The 20,705-nt window shown below is 40.3% G+C and overlaps 1 protein-coding gene across 3 annotated transcripts in view; it reads right to left on the bottom strand.

Annotated features, from left to right (window-relative positions):
* Positions 1-20,705, bottom strand: part of pkn1a (protein kinase N1a) — a 49,290-nt gene continuing 28,585 nt past the window's right edge. For 2 of the 3 annotated variants that reach the window (XM_034894152.1, XM_034894146.1), the window contains exons 2-23: positions 20,287-20,481; positions 18,644-18,749; positions 18,021-18,169; positions 17,519-17,639; positions 13,400-13,545; positions 12,445-12,658; positions 11,330-11,524; positions 10,715-10,824; positions 10,414-10,557; positions 9,980-10,055; positions 8,090-8,225; positions 7,719-7,803; positions 6,773-6,852; positions 6,430-6,505; positions 5,672-5,763; positions 5,163-5,339; positions 4,032-4,094; positions 3,745-3,821; positions 3,489-3,631; positions 2,584-2,691; positions 2,339-2,419; positions 1-1,594 (exon numbers count right to left, since the gene is read on the bottom strand). In XM_034894152.1, the coding sequence (XP_034750043.1) occupies positions 1,391-1,594; positions 2,339-2,419; positions 2,584-2,691; positions 3,489-3,631; positions 3,745-3,821; positions 4,032-4,094; positions 5,163-5,339; positions 5,672-5,763; positions 6,430-6,505; positions 6,773-6,852; positions 7,719-7,803; positions 8,090-8,225; positions 9,980-10,055; positions 10,414-10,557; positions 10,715-10,824; positions 11,330-11,524; positions 12,445-12,658; positions 13,400-13,545; positions 17,519-17,639; positions 18,021-18,169; positions 18,644-18,749; positions 20,287-20,481 (2,778 nt within the window). In that variant the 3' untranslated portion in view covers positions 1-1,390. The remainder of the gene's footprint in view (positions 1,595-2,338; positions 2,420-2,583; positions 2,692-3,488; positions 3,632-3,744; positions 3,822-4,031; positions 4,095-5,162; positions 5,340-5,671; positions 5,764-6,429; positions 6,506-6,772; positions 6,853-7,718; positions 7,804-8,089; positions 8,226-9,979; positions 10,056-10,413; positions 10,558-10,714; positions 10,825-11,329; positions 11,525-12,444; positions 12,659-13,399; positions 13,546-17,518; positions 17,640-18,020; positions 18,170-18,643; positions 18,750-20,286; positions 20,482-20,705) is intronic. The other variant, XM_034894161.1, reaches the window with a different exon arrangement.

The raw sequence follows: 20,705 nt of genomic DNA, 5'->3' as shown, positions 1-20,705 counted from the left end.
AATATTCACTCCAGATTTTCTTTATAAAATAAGTCATCTCATACTCTCACGTGGTTTTTGTATTGTCATACACAAGAAGAGTAAGATCCACACCATCATACATACTGCTTCACAACAAACCCAGAATTGGTAAAGTGTTTACCACTGGCTCATATTTTCCACCATTTATTATTGTGTTTCCAACAAACACGTTAGCTGGGATATAAGGCAGCACTCACTGCAGCAAGGTCTTCTGTGGAGAAGCGGCTATTGAGGTTAGTTTTGCTTGTGGAGCCACCCAGGTTTCCCAAATCACTAAGATATCAATCGGTTTTGGCTAAAACATAGATGATTTTATCACTACCTATATAATGGAAACCAAACATTGCAATAAACACAACGAATACTTTGGAAACGAGAACAACAGTTAGAGTCTGTGTTTGTTGAGTTCAAAGTCAGATATAATCGTCTTGGAGGGAAATGACTTTCTCCATGTTCACTAAACTCTGGTAGCATATACATAACTGAATGAATTTGTCTCAACCCCAAGTTGGACAGACTCCATAATGTTACTTGAACAATAAGTCTAAGTGTCTGCAGATTTTTCTTTTTTAATTAAAAATTATTACTGGTTGACCTGTTAACATCACACTGTGTATAATACACAAATATCAAATTTAAAAGTATGTGGTGAGTATCGAATAATGCGTTGAGGCTTTTAGTGTCATAAAGTATGACTTCTTTACAAAACGTTTGTGGTAAAAATTAAAATCCAAGCAGCACATATTTGGAAAATTAGTTGGAAGAAGTCTAAACAAAAGTACAAAAGTGGTTCTTTACCCCGTAGTTAATTCATAATTTGCCTAACATCGAGCATTCTTTTTGAGTTGAGAGTGTTTTCTGCAGCACATCGGACCACTGTTCCTGCTTCCGTATACAAAGGGCAACAAAATAAAGACAAAATGCTTTTCTGTGGATCAAATACAAGTACAAATGTAAGGCATTGGTATGAGAGGCCATCAGCAACCCCACAGACAGTCAACAGCTCCTCCTCTTACAGCTGCACAGGTGACTACACTGACACACAAGAGGATGGGAGGAGGCATTTCTAAGGCTAATGTTTGTAAAAGGTTCACAAGTCACTGGTGGGTTGTACAATGATTTGAGAGGGGGCTTTCGTTTGTCCAACATTTTACCCCATCAGCCATCCGTCCCAGCTTTTTATTTTCTCAGTCCACCAACTTTAAAACCCTGCAGACACAAAAAACCCAGACAACTTCTCCGGTCTCTCCACATTCACAGTGTAATTAATGGCAGACAAACAGTCAGCGGATAGTCAGTTCCCTCAGATGAAACCATCGTGAAGCCTTCAAAATCGAACATTCCTCTAGGTCTTTGAGCCCCTGGCCCATTAGCAAAGGTCAGAGACGTAGTCAAAGTCCCGGAAGCTGTCCTGGTCTTTGCGGGAAAGCACGCGAGGCTCACGTGGAGGCGTGAGCATCGGAGCTTCGGTGGTGAACTCCTCGTCGAAGTTGCTGACGTCTTCCTTGCCCACAATAGAGGGCACAAATGGAGGGGCCACTTTCCTTTGAAGCAATGCCTCCCAGTCCACATTCTGGTGGGAGAAGGAGGAAAAAGAGAGAAATAATGACAAAGTGGAATTCAGAATCTGCAGATTTTTCACAGTATTACATATATTTCCTCCAAAGTCTCCAGGACAAGTAAAGCTGTGATGCCAGGGGCCAGGGATAGTCAGCTTCAATAGCGCCAGAGTTCAGACCTTTTTGCCTTATCTGCTGCTGCGGTTGCAAACACAAAATCTCCTGCTGCCGCTTCACATTAAGACACGTCCAAACAGTAAGAAATGGACATATTCTGGGCTATTCTGATTAACCAAACTTAACTGTATTTATTTATCTGAACTATTCATATCGGATTTTGTCTTGCTTTCCCGTCTCCCATAACTACTCACACATAAACACATAAGTCCACATATTCGCATTTTATCTATATTCTTATAATTTAATGGGTTTGTTGTTTATGTAGCCAACCTTATGCTTGTTTTTAAAATTCAGTGCTTAGTTGCGTTCAATTTGTTGTTGTTGTTTGTTTAGGACTCTTGGAATTCTAATTGCTTATTATACATTTTCTTCTTCTCTTCATTAGGTGAGATTCTTTATTTTATAGCACTTTATTTTCTTGTGTTACTATTATCTTGATTTTATTGTACAAAATAAACAAATTTAAATTCACATCATCAAGGTAATCAGTTTATTCAACCTCGTCATGCTCTCAATCAGAAAAACGCTTGAAAAGGTAGCGACTTCTCTTCCCCACCAAATAAAAAAGCAAGACTTACTCGGAAAAACGGCTGCTTCTTCACCTCTTCTGCATCCTTTTCACCAGATCCCAGTCTTCTCTCTGGGTTCCTCCTCAACAGCTACACACACATGCACACACAAAACTGTGAGTAAGTTGACATCAACCATGTCAGTGAATAATAAGTGTGTCATGTGTATGTGCAACATTTGTCACATGTTGTTCATGGGTCATACAGTCAGCAAGAGAAGGAGAAAGAGTGTCTCTATGTGCGTGTAGTCTCACCCTTCTCATGATGCCGATAGCCTCAGTGGACAGGAAGCGTGGATAGCGGACTTCATCATTCACAATGCTGTCAAACACCTCCTCTTCATCATCTCCTGGGAATGGAGACTACACACACACACACACACACACACACACACACACACACACACAAACACACACACACTTTATTCCATACAATCCAATCCGTTTTACAGATTTAAAATTCACAAAACAAGGTGTCAATCATAATGAACCATGACCATGATGTAAACATCCAGTTCTTTTTGTAAACAGTGAGTAAGAAAATAAATAAATCATCTAACTCAGAAGAAATTCAGTCCACTTGAAATACACCTAACTCACCAATTTTAAGTTTTTTTGGACATCACACTACTGCACTAAGTGAAACCTGCACAATTGGTTTATTTACATTTAGCATACATTTTAGCACATTATTTAAGCAGTTGCAAAGTTATCCTATCCTGTACATATTCAAATATTTGTTCTTTTATTTTATCCATATTATTATTTCATGTGTATTGTATGTATGTATATTTTTCCTAGTACTTAATTTATATTTATATTCTGTGCTTTGTGACTGATTTTGCTGCTGTAACACCGTAATTTCCCATTTTTCTTGGGATCAATAAACATCTATGTATCTATGTATCTATCTATCTATCTATCTATCTATCTATCTATCTATCTATCTATCTATCTATCTATCTATCTAACATGAATTCATTTATTTTTACTATTAGGTACAGTTGGCTATGATGTTTGATGTTATGGGACAGTGCAGATCAAAGGAAACAAGAGACAGTTGGATTACATCAACTAAGGCTTCCTGGTCAGATCTGACCGAGAGACACTGCTGTTACATGACACAGTATGAATTTGACTACCCCCCCCCATTTTCTCACCTCTCCCACCAACATTTCATAGATAAGGACCCCCAGTCCCCACCAGTCCACTGCCCTGGTGTAGGATGTATCCGTTAGGACCTCTGGGGCCAAAAACTCTGGAGTCCCACAGAATGTGCTGGTCCGGTCCCCGAAGCCCATTCCTACAGACAGAGGCAGAAACATGAAACTCTCTGAGGCTGAAAGCTTTTACAAAGATCTTGCAGCAGGCAAAAAAAAAATAATGAGCCCATCTGTCAGAAACATCAAAATCCACCTTCTTTACAAAGTCCAAAGTCAGCAATCTTCACATAACCATCTGTGTCTAGCAGCAGGTTGTCCAGCTTGAGGTCTCTGGAAGAGTGGGAAGATAAAATATTCACAGTATTTCATTGAGTACGGCTGAGAGTACACAGGGAGTTTAGTAGAGATAGCGAGAGAACTAGAGACAAACACAGACGGACAGACAGATAGATATAGATCTACGTATACATCTATAGACATCTATAGATAGATGTTTTTTACATCCCAACTATCATATCTTGTAACTAGCTTGTAACTCACCTGTACACAATCTTATGGTCATGGAGAAACTGAAGTCCAAGAACTACGCAGGCTGCATAAAACCTGAAGTCAAACCAAAGAAACATTATTACTAACCTGCAATACAATCAATGTAAAGCTCCTAATTAGATCACACCACTACCACCTCCAGTAAATGCATATCTGTGACAGTTGTGGGCTTTGGGTTTTGGTCATGTTTACTGACTGACAATGACAATGACAATGCATGAACTGATGTTTTGGATACCATGGACATTTGATAAAAACTGGTTTAAAAGCCAGGGTTTTCCAGACTTTATTTCCTTAAAGCCCTGCACTCACGGACAGAATAACTGAACACCTGTGGGGGTGTGAAGGGTCATAATGAAATATTTAATAAAATAATATTAATATTCCATATACAAGTTCAGCTGTAGCTAACATAAGTCTTCATAAGGCTGAGTTAGACAAATTAAGATATTATCCAAAATTACAATTGTTTTAGTATTAAATGTACTTTCTGTTTTTTTGCCTGGACTGTGTTTCCTTGGTAGGTTGCAGAGGAGAAACACATACACAAGCAGGGAATTTCGTACTAAAAAGGACTACATTTGAAAACTACCAGCTTGATTTGTCAAACTCAGACTTCTGATGCTTTACATAAGCTTTGGAATACTTTGTACAGAAAGTGGGTTTTGTCCCTCACTGCTTATATTAAATAGGCCTTGTTTACAGTAGACATTTTGTCATGCTATAGCAAGAAAAGCAAAAGTGTATTTAGTAACATTAAAAAGAATTAATAATGGCTGAATCCGATTTAGGGGACGTCCTGGTATTTTGCCTGCATGCTCACTGGGACACTTAATGGAACTGAGCCTGGCGTTATGGGGATTTTCCTGCTCAACATGTCTGAAAAAGCTTTATTACTATGAAATAATATTTCTTTACAGCCAGTATAGACAAGATGAACAATTACAGCAACCAACAGTGCTTTCAATATAGACAAGGGCATGTATAAGTATTGTTTTGAGAAAGAAATGGACTTTAAATTACAGACTTTAAAATCGCCATCACAGTAGGACTTATTACGGCCATTTAGCATTTTCTCCTTCTCAAAACACACACAAATATATACACACAGGTGTTACATACACGGCTCGTGGCTCTGTGAAGACGTCTGTGTGGATGTGCATCATCAGGTCGCCTCCTGCTGTGTACTCCATAACAAAACACACATGCTCTGGAGTCTGGAAGCAGGCAAACAGGTTGACGAGGAACGGATGGTGCGACAGGTTCACAACCTCAAAGATACGCTTTTCGCACATTAGACTGCAGGAGTAAAGAGAGAAAAAGTGATGAGGAGAGCAAGAGTGGATGGGAGAGAGACAAACAGGAAGTGTTGGGATGGTGGAGATGGAAGGAAGAGAAGGATGGCAGGATGAGAGGCAAATGAGAGGCATTTTCACATAATTTGATAGTTCATTTTGGTTGATCAGACACCCACACTCATCCAACAGATGAAATGTAATCATGTTGATTCAGGGCACAGGTGCACAGATTAAACAGAGAAATGTATTATTGAAGCTCAAAGATCCAGGCTAAAAAAAACAAAACAACAAAAACACAAACAGATGGCGGGTAATAAACACATCAACGCAAACCTTTCCACTTCATCCCGAGCTACGATATCTCCTTTCTTCAGGGCTTTGATGGCGTACATCGTGCCCGTCTTCTTGTATTCTGACAACAACACCTGGAGACAAACACATGCAGCAACAACTCAGTTTGTTCTAAAACAAACAACAGTACAAAACCTCTACAAAGTAAACTAACGGTTTCTAGATATGCATGTTATGGTTTTAATGACAAAGAGAAATGAAAACTCTCTGAAATTCATCAAGATGTTACAATACGGTCTGAATTGTAGGATTTAAAGGTGTCAGTTGAAGTCACTTCCTGTTTACGTTACTGCTGTTTGAAACTTTCAGTGTGTGTTGTTTTATTGAATGAACATCATCAATCGTATTAGGTTCATAACTTCCTACAGCCAAGCCATTTTGCATGTGACATTAAACATTTAACAAAGAAAAAAAGAAGGGTGCCATTAAATGCAAGTGAAAATATGTACTCAATACAAATAAACACAGGCACTTGGTGCCATAGGCCTTTTACAAATTGTCTTGAATGTTTGGTTTTGATGTAATGGTCACATCACTTTGTTGTTTCCTTATTTCTAGAAATGTCAGGTCAGCATTAAGCTCTTAATTTTTGTGCATACATTTGTGCACATATTGAGCTCATTAAACATAAACTCTCTTCTTCTGTTTTTTTTAAATGTTATTTCTGACCTGTTTGGTAAACCTTTTTTCAACAGTTAAACGTTAAAACAAAACAAAACAGGCCATTCATCAAACTGTACCTTCCCAAAGTGTCCCCTGCCCAACACAGCAATCAGCCTGAAGTCCTGGAGAGACAGAGGACCTTTCCTCTGCTTACTGGAGAGACCGATGCACAGTCAGCAGGAACATTTGTAGTGGATACCAAAATACAAAAAATAAAGGATTAAAGAAATTCATATAAATTGCTCGAAACGCATGGCAACATAATTTGTCTTGGCAGACATGGGAACTGTGAGCGTGGGTAGCCATCATTCAGTTTTATTATTCACAGCTTTCATGTCAAAATGTCTATAGTGAAAAAGGCCAACTATCAAACGTATACAGAGAAGAATGCATAAGGATGCAGTGTTTATGTGTGTGTACCTGCCAACAGATGGGGTTTGGACAGGGCACTCAGGGGTGAGGTCTGGGGGGGAGAAGGGCTCGATAACTGGCAGTCGGTCCTGTCAGGGGACATGCCAGGAAAAAAGACACAAAGGAAGAAACACAGAGAGAGACAAACAGAGAGAGAGATATTGAAAGTCAAGAGACACATGGTTTCATGAGGGACGTGGCATACAGCCTTCCAGCGAGAACGATTCACTTGTTGTTTCTAATCTGTTGCTCAATTTTTTGTTTTTGAGACAATGTGATCAAGTACATGCCTGAAAGGGAATCCACATGGCTGTGTTTTGTGCCATGTTTGACTTCTGTCCCTTCTTTGTCTCACAGAACAAAAAAAGTTTTCAATTAATCAAATGTAACAACTCACGTTGCCTCTAAGAGACTTGCTATGCAACCCACATGTAGTTGTAGCTGTTGCTGTGGTCCTTGCTACACGTCCTGCGATGCCCTATTATATCCTGCTATGCTCCACGGTGCCCTGTTACGCTCTGCTGTGCCTTGTAATGCCGTGCAGTGACCTGCTATGCCATGAACTACTACAAACTACTATTTTTTTTTTTTTAGTCCCTGTTCCATCATCTTTTACTGTGACTGTTATTGCCATTCTTCATTTCAACCCCAACCGGCCCGTCAGACACCGCCTACCAAGAGCCTGGGTCTGCTTTATCTGTAAAGTGTCTCGAGATAACTCTTGTTATGAATTGATACTATAAATTGATTTGAAATGTTGATGTATCCCATATCTTAGTCTTTAATGCAGAACAATTACTTTAGTTTTACTTGTGGATCACAGCTTGAGCCATTAATTCCATGTTAAATAGAGAGATTCCCTTTATCCCGCAGCAAACAGAGTGGATTTACTACAGTAGACCCACTCACACACCTCCCCCATTTCCCGGGCTTCCTCTCTCTCTGTCTGTCTCACCGGGGTAAGTGCGTCCATGTCTCTCTTGTAATCGCCTCGTATCGGAGAGTCGCTGTCCAGACTTAACTTCTCAACAGACACCTCCCTGAAAAATGTACATAGACACAAAAAAACAGACCAACACAGCGATGCAGACAGACAAAATGGACAGAGACAACACAAAAGGGTTGTTAGACGGGGGACAGAGAAAGCATCACGTGCTTTCTACATTGCCAGGAAACACAAGGAAAAAACGTTCAAGGAATGCCGCAGCATTTGATAGCAAAGTCTGACTGCTGGCCATCAAACATCACACGAAGACGCTGTGTGTCTAGTACAATGAAGTGGAGTGCATGCAACTGTGTGGCTTATGCACTGTGTGTGTGTCTCACCCAGAGTTGAGTGTCAGGCTGTGTGCACTGGGACTGTAGGTTCCTGAGTTGTTGACAGTAGGAATGGCGTTTCGAAGCAGCCTCACCCAGGTCCCGATGTCCACATTCATCTGACGAGCCCGAATGAATGCCTTGCCTGGAAACACACGCACATACACACATTTAGAGTCAGTGATGTATGTCTCCCAGAGCAGATCATCAAGATTTTTGAATTCCTGTTTGTGAATGTCAAGACGGTTCTGGGTATTATTTTATGCAGAACGTAAGGGATGGAGCCCACACAGCCCTCAAAAAGACATGGGAAAGGAATCTGAACATTGCACTGGATGACGAGGAGTCGCGCGATGTGAGGTTGCGCCTCATTCAGTTCAAGATTATGCATCGCTTCTATTGGACTTCCTCCAGATTGATTAAAAATGGTCTGAAAGACACACCAAATTTTTGGAAATGGAAGACAGCGAACCACCAATAACAACATGTCCTATGGTCCTCTGATAAGGTCCAGGAATGTTGGACCGGGATACATGATAACCTATGTTAGATTCTAGTGCCCCGGTTCCATTAAGCCCAAGATTATTTGAGCTGTTTGATGGATCAATCCTAAGAAGGAGGGATAAGCACATAAGAAGCTGGGTGCTGGGAAGCTAGGGTGGCGGCATTTAAAAAAATTTTTATAAACAGGTTGGATGTCTATACTTGAAAATTAGCTTTCTGGAAAGCGCCGAAGAAGCTTTGTTTTGAGGAGAGACGTGTATGGTGGACTTTTATACATGTTCATTTGGATTATTGTCTCTAATTATTGTAGTTACTGTGTCATCTCTTCTTGATTTCTGTCTGGGTGGGTGGTAATAACGAAGGGTGGAGGCAGAGTTGTGTGTTCATGTTGCGAATTGTATGTTTTGTATGTTAGAACATTAAGAATTGTTAATAAAAAACAAAACAAATTCTGTTTGTAGAAATTGGCTTTCCAGTATCAGCTCTGATCAAATTTGAATTTTACTTCTATTTTCCCTGACTAATTAGGAACTCTTTCTTTAACCTAAAATTGTAACGTTTGTAACATTTCACATCTGTCTCTATGTGTTTCATTAAACGCACATCTTTTGGACTGTTAGGTCTGTACATTGCACTTATTCTCTAAATGTCACATTGTGAACTTTGGCGCATTCCCTGGTCAATATTTTGCATATTCCTGCACAAAACAGTTATATTGTACATAATTGTTTTTTAAATATATTTTATAGCATTTTTCAATACTATATATTTTTTTGTCTTTTACAGTAATTGTCTTTTACTTTAATTCTTTGAGTATGTTTTAATTCCTTGTCTGTGAAAATCTACTTTCGCAATAATAATTTTTGTATCTTCATGGTGTGTTCATTGTTTTTATAGATAGTACAAATCTTAAAGGGGTAACATTTCAAAACAATGAGAGTGTAGGGATCTAATAACAAACGAACACAAATTAATATACATTTCAAATGATATTTCAAAACCTCCTTGATAACTGGAAAGAGAAGGAATTGTCTTTCTCATTAGTAACCAAAGACCTTTTCAGGTTTGGGATCAATGGATATTCTGCTTGATTTTACAGCTTGTTTAAATGAAGTACTTCCTACCTTTGTTTTTGGTCAGCGCTGCATACATAAAGTTGTCATAATCTTGAAGCAACAAGATGATTTACTCATCACTAGATGGTGCTGTTGTCTAAATGAAAACAGTGTACTGAATAGAAGTAGTGTTTCTTCCCATCCTGGTTTTGTTTTTTTCTCATTAGGAGAAAGCCAGTTTCAGCACAACTGGTGTTTGTTCATTTCAAAAGGTCATCTATATAATCTGTACTGACACTGTCATTACTCTCAAGACCAGCATATGCTCGCCCCGTCTCACCTTGCTGCTTAGAAAAGACCTTCTTCTGCCTCTGGAGGCGAGGGACTCTCTCAATGACCGGGTTGAAGAAGGTCACCTGGAGAACACACATACAAACACACACACACACATACACAAAACACACACACACACACACACACACACACATTACACTCAGACAATTGAACCTTTCAAGTATGACATATCAAAGCAGTGTTGTTCATGTTGCATGTGTGTGTGACAGCTTGTGCGTCTTTGTGTGGGCAGGTGTACAGGGGCACATTTGAATATCTGTGTGTATTTATAGCACTTCCATAGATGGGTGTCATGTATGCAAGGATCTGTATCTGTGTCCACCTTTGTGTGGCAGTCCCTTTTCCCATTTTTATATGTAGTGTGTGTCAGTTTATGTCAAGGTTTGTGTGTTGTTTGAATTTGTGTGTATGTGCGTGTACCTCGGCCAGCAGCAGGCCCTGAGGCTCTAGCTCGAGCTGAACTCTGTGTTTCTGGTTGTCCAGGAACTCCTCCAGCTTCAGGTACTTCAAAGCACACAACGAGCGATAGTCCTTCCAATAGACTGCAATCTCCATCTCCCTTGACTAAAACACACACACACACACACACGAACACACGCTCACACACACACACACACACACACACACACACACACACACACAGTCACCCAACTGTGGTAACTGTTGCAACTACCAACTAGCATCATTTAAAAAAATAAATAATGTGGGTGTACATACTGACCCTTTCCAGCTCCACAGTGAAGATCTGGTCCCAAGCTTGTTCTCCCACAGTCCTCCAAGGTGTCTGGCCCACCACACTGTTGTCCAGCTTTAGCACTGCACTCACCTCAGCTGCACACACAAGCACACACATTATCCATAGATGACATTCCTTTACAGAATGTGGCACTTTAGCTCTGACCACTTTAAAAATAAAAGCTACTGTATGCTCACGCTCCAACAATACAATTTAAGTATTGATTAATGATTGTCATTAATGTACTTAGACATTGCAGAAAAGGAAATACCTAAAAAACCTGGCTTAGAATTGTTTGCTCAGGGTACTGAGGCAAGTCAGCAAGTCAGATTTGTTGATGTGGCTGACTGTGCCATTAGGTTTGAGCACTGACCCGCAGTACCAAAAGTGACGGTTAGTCTTAATATAGATTTGCTACTTAGCTATTTTGCGCTGAAAGTGACAGTATGTAGTACACTATTTGTGATGAAAAAAATCCAAAATCCAAAATCCAAATGTTATGTTAGGGAGTATTTATTAGCATGTAATGTTCTTAGAAGATTAAACCAAACACGACAAACAGAGACACACGCAAACACACAGACACACACACACACTTACAGGAGAGCTCGTCTGTCTTGCTGGGTGTCTTCCCGCTGACTGAGCCGCTCCTTCCGTAGAGTCCCTTGCTGCCTCTCATGAAGGACCTGGTGTCTCCAGGGCTGTAGCAGGGCAACATGACAGCTGTCCCTTTATTGCGACCTGGGACCACCTCCAACAACCCCCCACAGCCCAGCACCTGCACCTGTAAGGTACCTGAAGACAGAGGGGAGGTCACATGGAAAAATCTATGTAAATTCAAGACTAATCTCCATGAACACAAACATAGATATACAGATTTACAAAGATCAGGTGCACCTGGAAAAGCCTAACACCTTCTTTCTACAAATAGCCAATTATGGTTGGACATGAACAGAAATCTGCATTACCGGCGTAAAAACAGCCATAACAAACCCATCACACATTATAAAACACATTATATTCTTAATCTATACATTTTATGGCCATCAATTGAATCATATTCACTCACGCTAGAATAAATATGTCTTTCAATTTCCTTATTTGTATATCCTCAATATATTTTCCTCTGTTAAGGCAATTTAATGTCTGATGCACAATAATTCTTCTTCTAATGTTCAGATTTGTGTATGAAAAGATTAAAATAATCTGTGCTTACTACTGCAGTGTTTTGTCACCGCAATTTACTTAATAGTGTTGTCAATACCAAATGCATGTCTTTGGAACAAAAGACTGTCAGATTGTTTGCAAAATCACAGTGAAAACAAACTTTGATATTATATTAAAAGCAGAATTTAAACACAGCAAGACATGATTTTGAAACCAAGAAAAATTTACCAATTTATTTGTCAATAGTCCCCGCAAATATTAAAATGGTGTTTTCATTTAAAATAGCAGGAGAGAAAACCTCATCTTACCTCAATACGATGACACCACAAAGACACAAACTAAGGTCCTCAATGACACTTCTTTGTAGTTTCCACAGTGGCACCGTGTTAAATGTTAACACCAATGTCTTTTACCGTAGGCTCTTATACTCATCTAAACCATGGAATACAGTGCTTTACATGTTGTCATAAATATGCACTTGTTGGTGTGTGTATCAATGCTGACTCCTCGTGGTGCTAGCTTGCTTGACTTTGTCTTGCATTACGTACCAGTGAGAGGAGAGGGCTTGCTGAGGGTGCTGTACTGGTTGTGGTGATAGGGGGCGCCATGGCGAGAGCTGAAGACAGGGGAGGAGGCCAGGACTAGCTCCTCTTTGATGACACTGGCCTTGGGATGGTCCTCAGGCAGCTCCGCCAGACGCTGGTCCAGAGAGTACCTCAGCAAGTCCAACCGCTGAGAAGCTTCGCTCAGACGAGACTGCGCCTACACAGCATCAACACAGAGCAGCTATAATACACATTTACATGCACTGGGTGACATTCAGTAAACTTTTGCCTCTCTATACAATTTCTTGGCACACGTAATCCATCCCTCCTATCATATTTAAGTCCCATTTTCACCATGACAAAATATGAGTATTGTTGTAACAATGTCCAGTGAAGAGGCTCTCTACCACAATAGACTGCATAAAACGACACTACTTTTTTTTTTCAGCCTTTGCATTTAAAATAGTGTTTGATATTTTCTTGTAACACCATGCTTCATGACTGTAAAAATTGGGTATGTGTGTGGTTAAGGGGGTTCAAAAAAACCTTGGAACAACAAATACGATGTATGGTTATTTAGAGTTGTTAGGCCAAATTCAATCTAGCAGCTGCTGTTGTTTAGATTGCAGAGTAATTGAAGCTGCTCTGTAAAATATCTGACTTGAGAGGAAATCACTTTATAGTGCTACATCGCCTTTGATATCTTCTGCCTATTGTTGGATCCATAAAGAGAAAGCTTTTCACATTCAGACACTTTATAATGCGATGATGCTGTAAAAAACGTACATCAAAGTACAATGGCACAGGGTGGAAAAAAGAACAGAACACAGGAGTTAAATGGGTTTGTCTAGAGGTAGAGCTAGAATAAAAGAAGTTCTTCCACAGCTTTGTATTAACAAATGTGAGTTTAAGGAAGGGTTTGTGGTTGCAGGATGTGTGTGTGTCTGTCCAGTCCTACCTCAGACAAGGCTTTCTTGTCCTGGACCTTGTTGGCCCCCAGGAGCTTGAGCACATTTTTGGCCCCCTCAGCAACAGCATGCTCCACCCTGTAGTGATGCCTCAGCTCTTCAATACGCAGCTCCATCCCACAGAGGTCCTGGTTACCTGCAATGTTAGGACGGACAAATCCAATAACTGTGCATCAGAGTAGAGCTTTTTATGCAATGCAACTGAGGCTGTAATATCATAGCAACTTTTGTTCAGTTATACTCTATAGTTCGATCTTGGCAGGTGCACGTTAAGACTTCAGACTTTGTTTTGGCAGTGGCGCGATCTACGGAACTCCCCTGGGCATACTTAGTTAGGTTAGGTTAATGCCTTAATGCATGTCATGCATTACACAAGAGTCAGACAACGAAAACATTAGCAGCGCCCAAAGGGAGGTGAGCAGCGTGCTCCCCAGTAAACAACATTAACTTGAGTTCCAACCTCTGTCTTCCAAATAGCTTTCTCATTCCCACCTTTCAAAGCCAACGAAACCCCTCGTGTCCATTTTATTTTTTATATTTTTGTGAGATTTGATGTTGAGATTTAAATGAAATCATATTGACATTAAGTAACGAGTTTGTTAAGCCATAGAGAATAAAAACAAAAGAGTGATATCTCAAATATTTTAATACGATTTCATATAATTTTAAGGTAATAGCTTGTTTTCTAGTATGAAATATAATTTTAATATTTCCTGTTGTTACCATGGGTTACATCTACCCCTAATTAGATTGATGTTTTGAATGGGAAATATTCGATATGATAATAATAAAAATAACAATAATAGTAATTTAACTGCTGCTTTTCTGATCATGATGTGACAAAGACCTACTTACATGCTTTAGGAGGAAACATTTGATATGAAAGGCCAGTGCAAAAATTATATCAATTCCACTTTCATATTTCCAGTCACTCTCCACTGTAGACTAACAGCCACCTCATAATGCAACCAACACCACTGATAAAACACTGACAATTGGACAGCTAGATCAAAGCAAAAATTGGGTACAATGCTATCAGTCAAAAGGTAAAAACATACTCAAGCTCCCTCACTCAGAAAAACAGACATGTGGTCAGCCTCCGAGTAACACCTGTGAAGCTTAATTACAGCCGAGTGGTTGGCTTAATGGCACAGTAGCAGCCTCTCACAGTGGGCAACAAACACAATGGAGCACACAGATATGGGGAGAGGAGGCATGAGATAAGGAAAAGGACAATAGGATTAATAGGATTAAAAAAAGAGGCATTTGCATACCAAGTTAGTAAAGAGGAAGGAAAAAAGAACACAAAAGGAGTGATTCAAAAATGATTTTTATGACTTATGAGTTGTTCAAGCACTTCAAGAGACAGGAGGAAAGAAAGGAAAAGGGGGAGGTAGGGGTGGAGATGGATGTAGATGCTTTTATCTCCTAATAAGGTGTTCTGCCTGGAGCCCAGACCCTGCTAGATGACCCCTTTACCGGGTGTGGTGCCTGGAGACTGTCTGTCTGTGTACATTATACACACAACCTGTGTGTGTGGTAAAGAAAGAGAGAGAGAGAGAGAGAGTGAGAGAGAGGGAGAGGGGGGGATGGCAAGATCCAGATCCAGAGACTACAGTATGTTAATAGTTATATTACAGGCAATAAAAACAAAATACCTACAGAATAACATATACTCTATACATACAGTATAATCAGTATTTGTACATAATAGAAGTTAAGGTTTTGGAGAAGTAAACTTTAGTAAACCACAACTCCACAAATTTAGGATTGCACTGCTTAAAATACTGTCAGACTAACGTCAGGAATGAAAAACAATGCAGCCGAACCAGAGATAGTTTTATTCCATGCATTCTTCTTTCTTTGTCAAAACCTGGCACCTACATTACCCACGTGATGCTATTAGCAGCTAATGCCGGTAGCCTAAAGCAGAGATGAGAAGCAGCTACAGAGGTCTGGTAGGCTATCTTCTTTTCTTCCTTTTTTTTTTAACTCCACATAGCGAATCCTTTTCTTTTTCAAATATGTAGTCTTTAACCCGAACCAATGCTCGCTCAAAGTAGTTTTTTAGATTCACATGACTCCCTTTGGAGGCTTTAGAGAACTTGTTTTCACATTTGCAGCATTGCTCCGCATAAGCTCTAAACAAACTTTGACGTGTAAAATTAGTGGAGTTCCCCTTTGCGTACTAAATCATAGTTGCCTAGTCTGGTCATTAACATCTATAATAATATTTTTATTGTGTGAAGGGACCTTCAATTCCTTTAAACCTAGTAGGTTTTCCACATAGAAAACACGAAGGGATACATTATGGCCCTTAAATAATCCTTCCAAATGGCCATTATCTTCTTTGCTTTTAAAAGCCCACTTCCCAAATAGCCACTGACTGATGGAGTCTGACAGAAACCAATATATAGCTCCAAAGGGAACACACTATCCTTAAAATGTGTATTTTACGTCTACCCCTTTCATTGCTCTCTCCCTGTGGCTTTTTACCAAACCATCCACCTTTCATGTCAGTGATCAATTGGCCCATTTCCCAAACAAAGGGGCCTTAACGGTCCATAGCACTCACTGCCACACAGAAACTCCTTCACCTGCCCTGAAATGACACAGATAACTCTGCCACAAGATAATAATAATAATGTGAGTGAGTGTGTGTCAGAAAGAAAAGAAAGTATGGGAGATCACATTTGTTTGTTTGATTGGACGTTGAAGTACACAACCATACTTCTGCACATTTAACACAAGCAATCATCTGCTTAGACAATGTTTGTGCTTTGCCTCTACACACAGCAACAAATGTACTGTATTTATAAAGGCGCTTTTCTGTTTATCTGTGTTTTAACCACCCAACGTCTCTTCCAGTCAGCGCGGCCTGAAAGGCACTAGGATTTGGCAATGGTTATGGTTAGGGTTAAAGGTCACATGGCACTTTAAAAAAAAAAAAGTTTATTCAGGGAAGGTTCACTGAGAGGAAGCCTCTTTTTTGCAGGAATGCCCTGATCACATTCACACAGTTACACGTTCATACCTGGGAGCTGCCCAGTACAACCACAGTCTGATCTGCTGCCCACTGAGCAGCTCCACTGGAGTGGTTGAAAGTTAAGCCCTTATTCGAGGGTGGCTCACTTCTGTGGTGATGAGGGACAAGCAACACTCTTTTACCTAGAATTTACACCCTTGGCATAGGTTGATTGAACTGATGACCTCCCGGTCACAAGCTCTATTCTCTAACCTTTAGGCCACCGCTGCCCCGCTACTCAAAGTGCATTCACACAGTAGTCACCATTCACCGTTCACACACATTCATGCACTGGTGGCCGAGGCTGCCATACAAGGTGCCACCTGCTCATCAGATAAACATTCACACACATTCACATCCAATGGTGCAAGACACTATACCTACTGCAGGGCCGGGGATTGAACCCCAAACCTTCCGATTAGTGGGCTCTACAACCTGAGCCACAGCCGTCCTAACTGAGTGAGCATTTGTATGTGAAAGAGACTTTTTATCTCCCGGTCCTTTTGTTTGAAGGTTTTTTCTTTCTTTTTTTCAGTGCATCTGTGTGTGAATTTGATTGATCGTGGTGATGAGCCAGGTGGGCCATTTCACAGGCTTTGTATGACACGCTCACAATATTTGCCCATCCCACACACACACTTGCACAACACAGTCCACTGTGTTTCAATCCTTACTACCCTCTTCATGTTCTTCCTTAATACTAAAGCAAAGTGAAAGCACAGAGCCAGCTCTTTATTGATCTGTTTATCCTAATGTGTCTGCTGTGTGGAACTGCTGCTCAGGACACAGTGTATGACAAGCATGCAGAGAAAATTAAAGCATCAAGATAAAGAGATAAAAAGCATCCTGTCATTGCCAGCTGACCATTGCCATAAACCAGAGAGTTATACTTGAGAGTACAACACAAAGCAATTATGGACAGCATCTGAAATGAACAGTTAAGCTCATTTAAATCTCCAAGCCAAGGTGACTAACCCTTATTGATTTATTGGAACTTGAAGGGTGCCAAAAGTGGGTTTTGCATTACTGGTACTGGTGTCAAAAATAATTTGTACACAGTAATTAACCAGCCAATCAAACTTACCCTGTGTGTCATCATTGTGCTCGGTGGCCTGCACAGCCTTGCGGATTTGCATGCGGATGATGTCAATTTTGGTCTTACTGTCCTGCTGCATCTGCTGGGCTGTCTGAAGCATCTTCTTGTCCTGATTGGAGCAGAGTCACATGACAGGGAACAGGAAGGTAAATATTATACTAGAAACCGTTGAGCAACAGTGAGGAATCCTTAATCTCTTTTTTCTTTCTGTTGACTGAATGATGCTGTTGATGCGTTAGATTTGTATCTTAAAAGTAGTTAAATAGAAAGGGAAGTGCTGGTTTCACACACACACACGCACGCACGCACACGCCAGTTTGAGGAAAGGTATAATGTGTACTATACCCTACAAAATGCTCATTATGTAAATGTGTCTGTAATAATACACTTCTGCACCCTTGTGTGTTGTATCTGCTGTGTATACACTGTTCTGTTGCGCTGTGTTAAGATGTGTGAATGTGTAGTATTGGATTAAGCCAATGTCCTGTACCTTGGTGGATCCATTAGCGTAGATGGGGATCATGTTTTCAACTCCCTGTTTGACTTTAAGCTCGATGTTGAGCTGTCTCTCCAGGGCAGCAATGCGATCCTTGTGGGCTGACGTACGACTCTCAGTCCCAGGAGACTGAGGACACTCATCTGTGGAGAGAAGGAAAAGGTTGGCAACGCTATAAAAAGAAACAAGATGAGGGTTCACATGGTGCACTGTAAAGTCAAAATACTCTTGGGGGAATTTCTTGTAATGTCAAATAACATGTCTCTTGGCTTTTGGATTAGTCTTGTTGCCATGGACACACATGAATCTGACTGGAGCGCTGGGATAGCTCAGTTGGCAGAGCGCCAGCCCATATATAGAGGTTCACTCCTTGACGCAGCGGCCGCGGGTTCGACTCCGACCAGCGGCCCTTTGCTGCATGTTGTTGTCCCTCTCCCTCCCCTTTCATGTCCTATCGAAATAGAAAACCTAAAATGCCCCAAAAATTATCTAAAAATAATAATAAAAATAGTAAATAAAGCAGTCCTGCTCAATGATCTGAAACTGCTTTGGTTAAAGAAGTAATCAAATGAGCAGGTATATTTGACAATAGGGGTGTAAGTTTTTCACATACATACCTTTATTCTCATCTCCTCCCTTCACCACAATGTGAGCATCCAGCTGTTGCAGCTGAGCATGTAGGTTTTCCAGCTTGCGATTAGAAGAACGCAACTGGCTGTCCACCTGTAGGCATGAGCGAATACAGTGGAACATTATTTCTGGTTATGAAACTTTGGACAATGGACATAGACATTATCAACATGCGCAAGAATATGAGAGGCTAGAAAGCAGACTTTCGATTTTGAACAAGTTCTACAAGACATTGTCCTTCAATATTGTACATTATATACCACTAAATCTACTTAATCATTAAGGTGTTGCTATAATGTTTCCTATTTTGATGTTGACTTTTTGTCTTAATCGTGTTCAATGCACTTGATGCAGACATAATGCCTTAAGCAGGCAATATTTACCTGTCGAACTAAATAAAACCAATTGAACCCTTGTAATCTGTTGATAAATGACGGAAACTATTTGCTTAAAGGTGTTTGCTTACTCTTACCACACACCACAGGTTTAATTACTTCTGAGTTAATTATTTAGCCTTACCTTTGAAAAATCCTCTTTAAAAACTTGATGCAAACATATGCCTGATACTGTCAGACTAAAGGCACCTTTTTTCCATTCTTATTCAGTTTCTTCAATCTTGAAGTTACAATTCCTGATTGCCAGCAGTGTTCAGGAATACTTCTTAGCATAAGTTACTTGCATACATTTAGAAGGGTACAGCTGTGACATTAATTTTACCAGTTTGATCACCCACAATGAGGGAAACATCTGAGTTGGAAGGTATATGTCTTATTCATGCTTCTTCAACTTTTCATCAACTTTTATTCCACCAAAAATATAAATTAATCCTTGGTTACATATTTTTGTTCGGTTTAAAATCATTTATTAAAAAATTGTTAAAGCCTACAAAAGATTTAAGGGGTATTATTACTTGCAGAGAAAGATGCTTTAACAGAGTTTGGTATTGATGCCCCAGAGGAGATCCTTTCCCTTGTTGGCTGTTTTTTGTCCTACTCCTGGACTCAACAGAGGTTAATGTGCACACTGTGGAAACTTGGTTGCTTTAAAGACTCATCCCTCCATTAACCTTTATTGTTTGTGAGCAATGCATTTAACACTACAACTGCTTGCTCACTTCTAGCAACAGACAGAGATGGTACAGCTGTACTGGGCAGCCCCGGGAAGTAAATGTGTGAGTCTGTGTGGCATTCCTGCTCTGCCTTACAATGTGAAAATATGTGCTCCGTGAGTTTACTACTGAGTAAATAAAGATCAAAACATGGGTCACATGAGGCTTTAAAAAAGAGACAGATCGTCCAGAGGGTCTTAGCTTTCTAGCTACCCAATTCATGTGAACTGATTCACAAGCCACTGTTGACAGCTTCCCAACTTAAAAATCAGAGCGCTTGTGACAGTATCCTTTTATTCCTGCCTTCCTACTGATGTTGTGTCATTGGAAGATGAATTCTCATATTATGTATCCTTGTAAGTTGTGCATTTGGCAAATCCTTGACTTTCTCTGTGCTCTGTCAGATCATTCATTATCAGTTGGCAAGCAGTTGTTTATAGGCTCTTATCTACAAAAAATAAGACATTTGACTGAGCAAAAAAAAATGCTGGAAAGGTTTGGACTCTGAAGGCAACGGCTAACCTGCTGTGCGTTCCTCTTGTCCGTCGTTGCCCTCCGTAAGTTTTCAGCACCCTCCTTGATTTTCAGCTCCTTACGAATCTCTCTACGGATCCTTTCGCGCTGCTCGTCTAGAAGCTGCTGCACACTGGAATCGGAGAAATCCGAATTCTGGTCCAGGCCGAGCTGCTCCAGAACCGACAGCCCATCTGGGTCACTCTGGACGGGTGAATGGAGAAAGAAGGGAAAAGGATAAAGTAGGGCAATGTGGTTATGAACAAAATAAATTATATTTGTCAAGACAACACAATGCTTAATTTACAACATAGTCAGCCTTGTAAGAGGGGGTGTTGAGAGTGAGGTAGACAGAAGAGGAAGAGATGGTCTGCAAGATAAGGCAGTAATGGGAGGAAAGAGATAGCGAAGGAGAGAGATGCGGGGGG

The sequence above is a fragment of the Etheostoma cragini genome, chromosome 2, assembly GCF_013103735.1.
Source record: "Etheostoma cragini isolate CJK2018 chromosome 2, CSU_Ecrag_1.0, whole genome shotgun sequence".
Taxonomy (NCBI): domain Eukaryota; kingdom Metazoa; phylum Chordata; class Actinopteri; order Perciformes; family Percidae; genus Etheostoma; species Etheostoma cragini.
The sequence above is the reverse complement of the archived record's forward strand: the minus strand, read 5'-3'. Positions and strand labels throughout refer to the sequence as shown.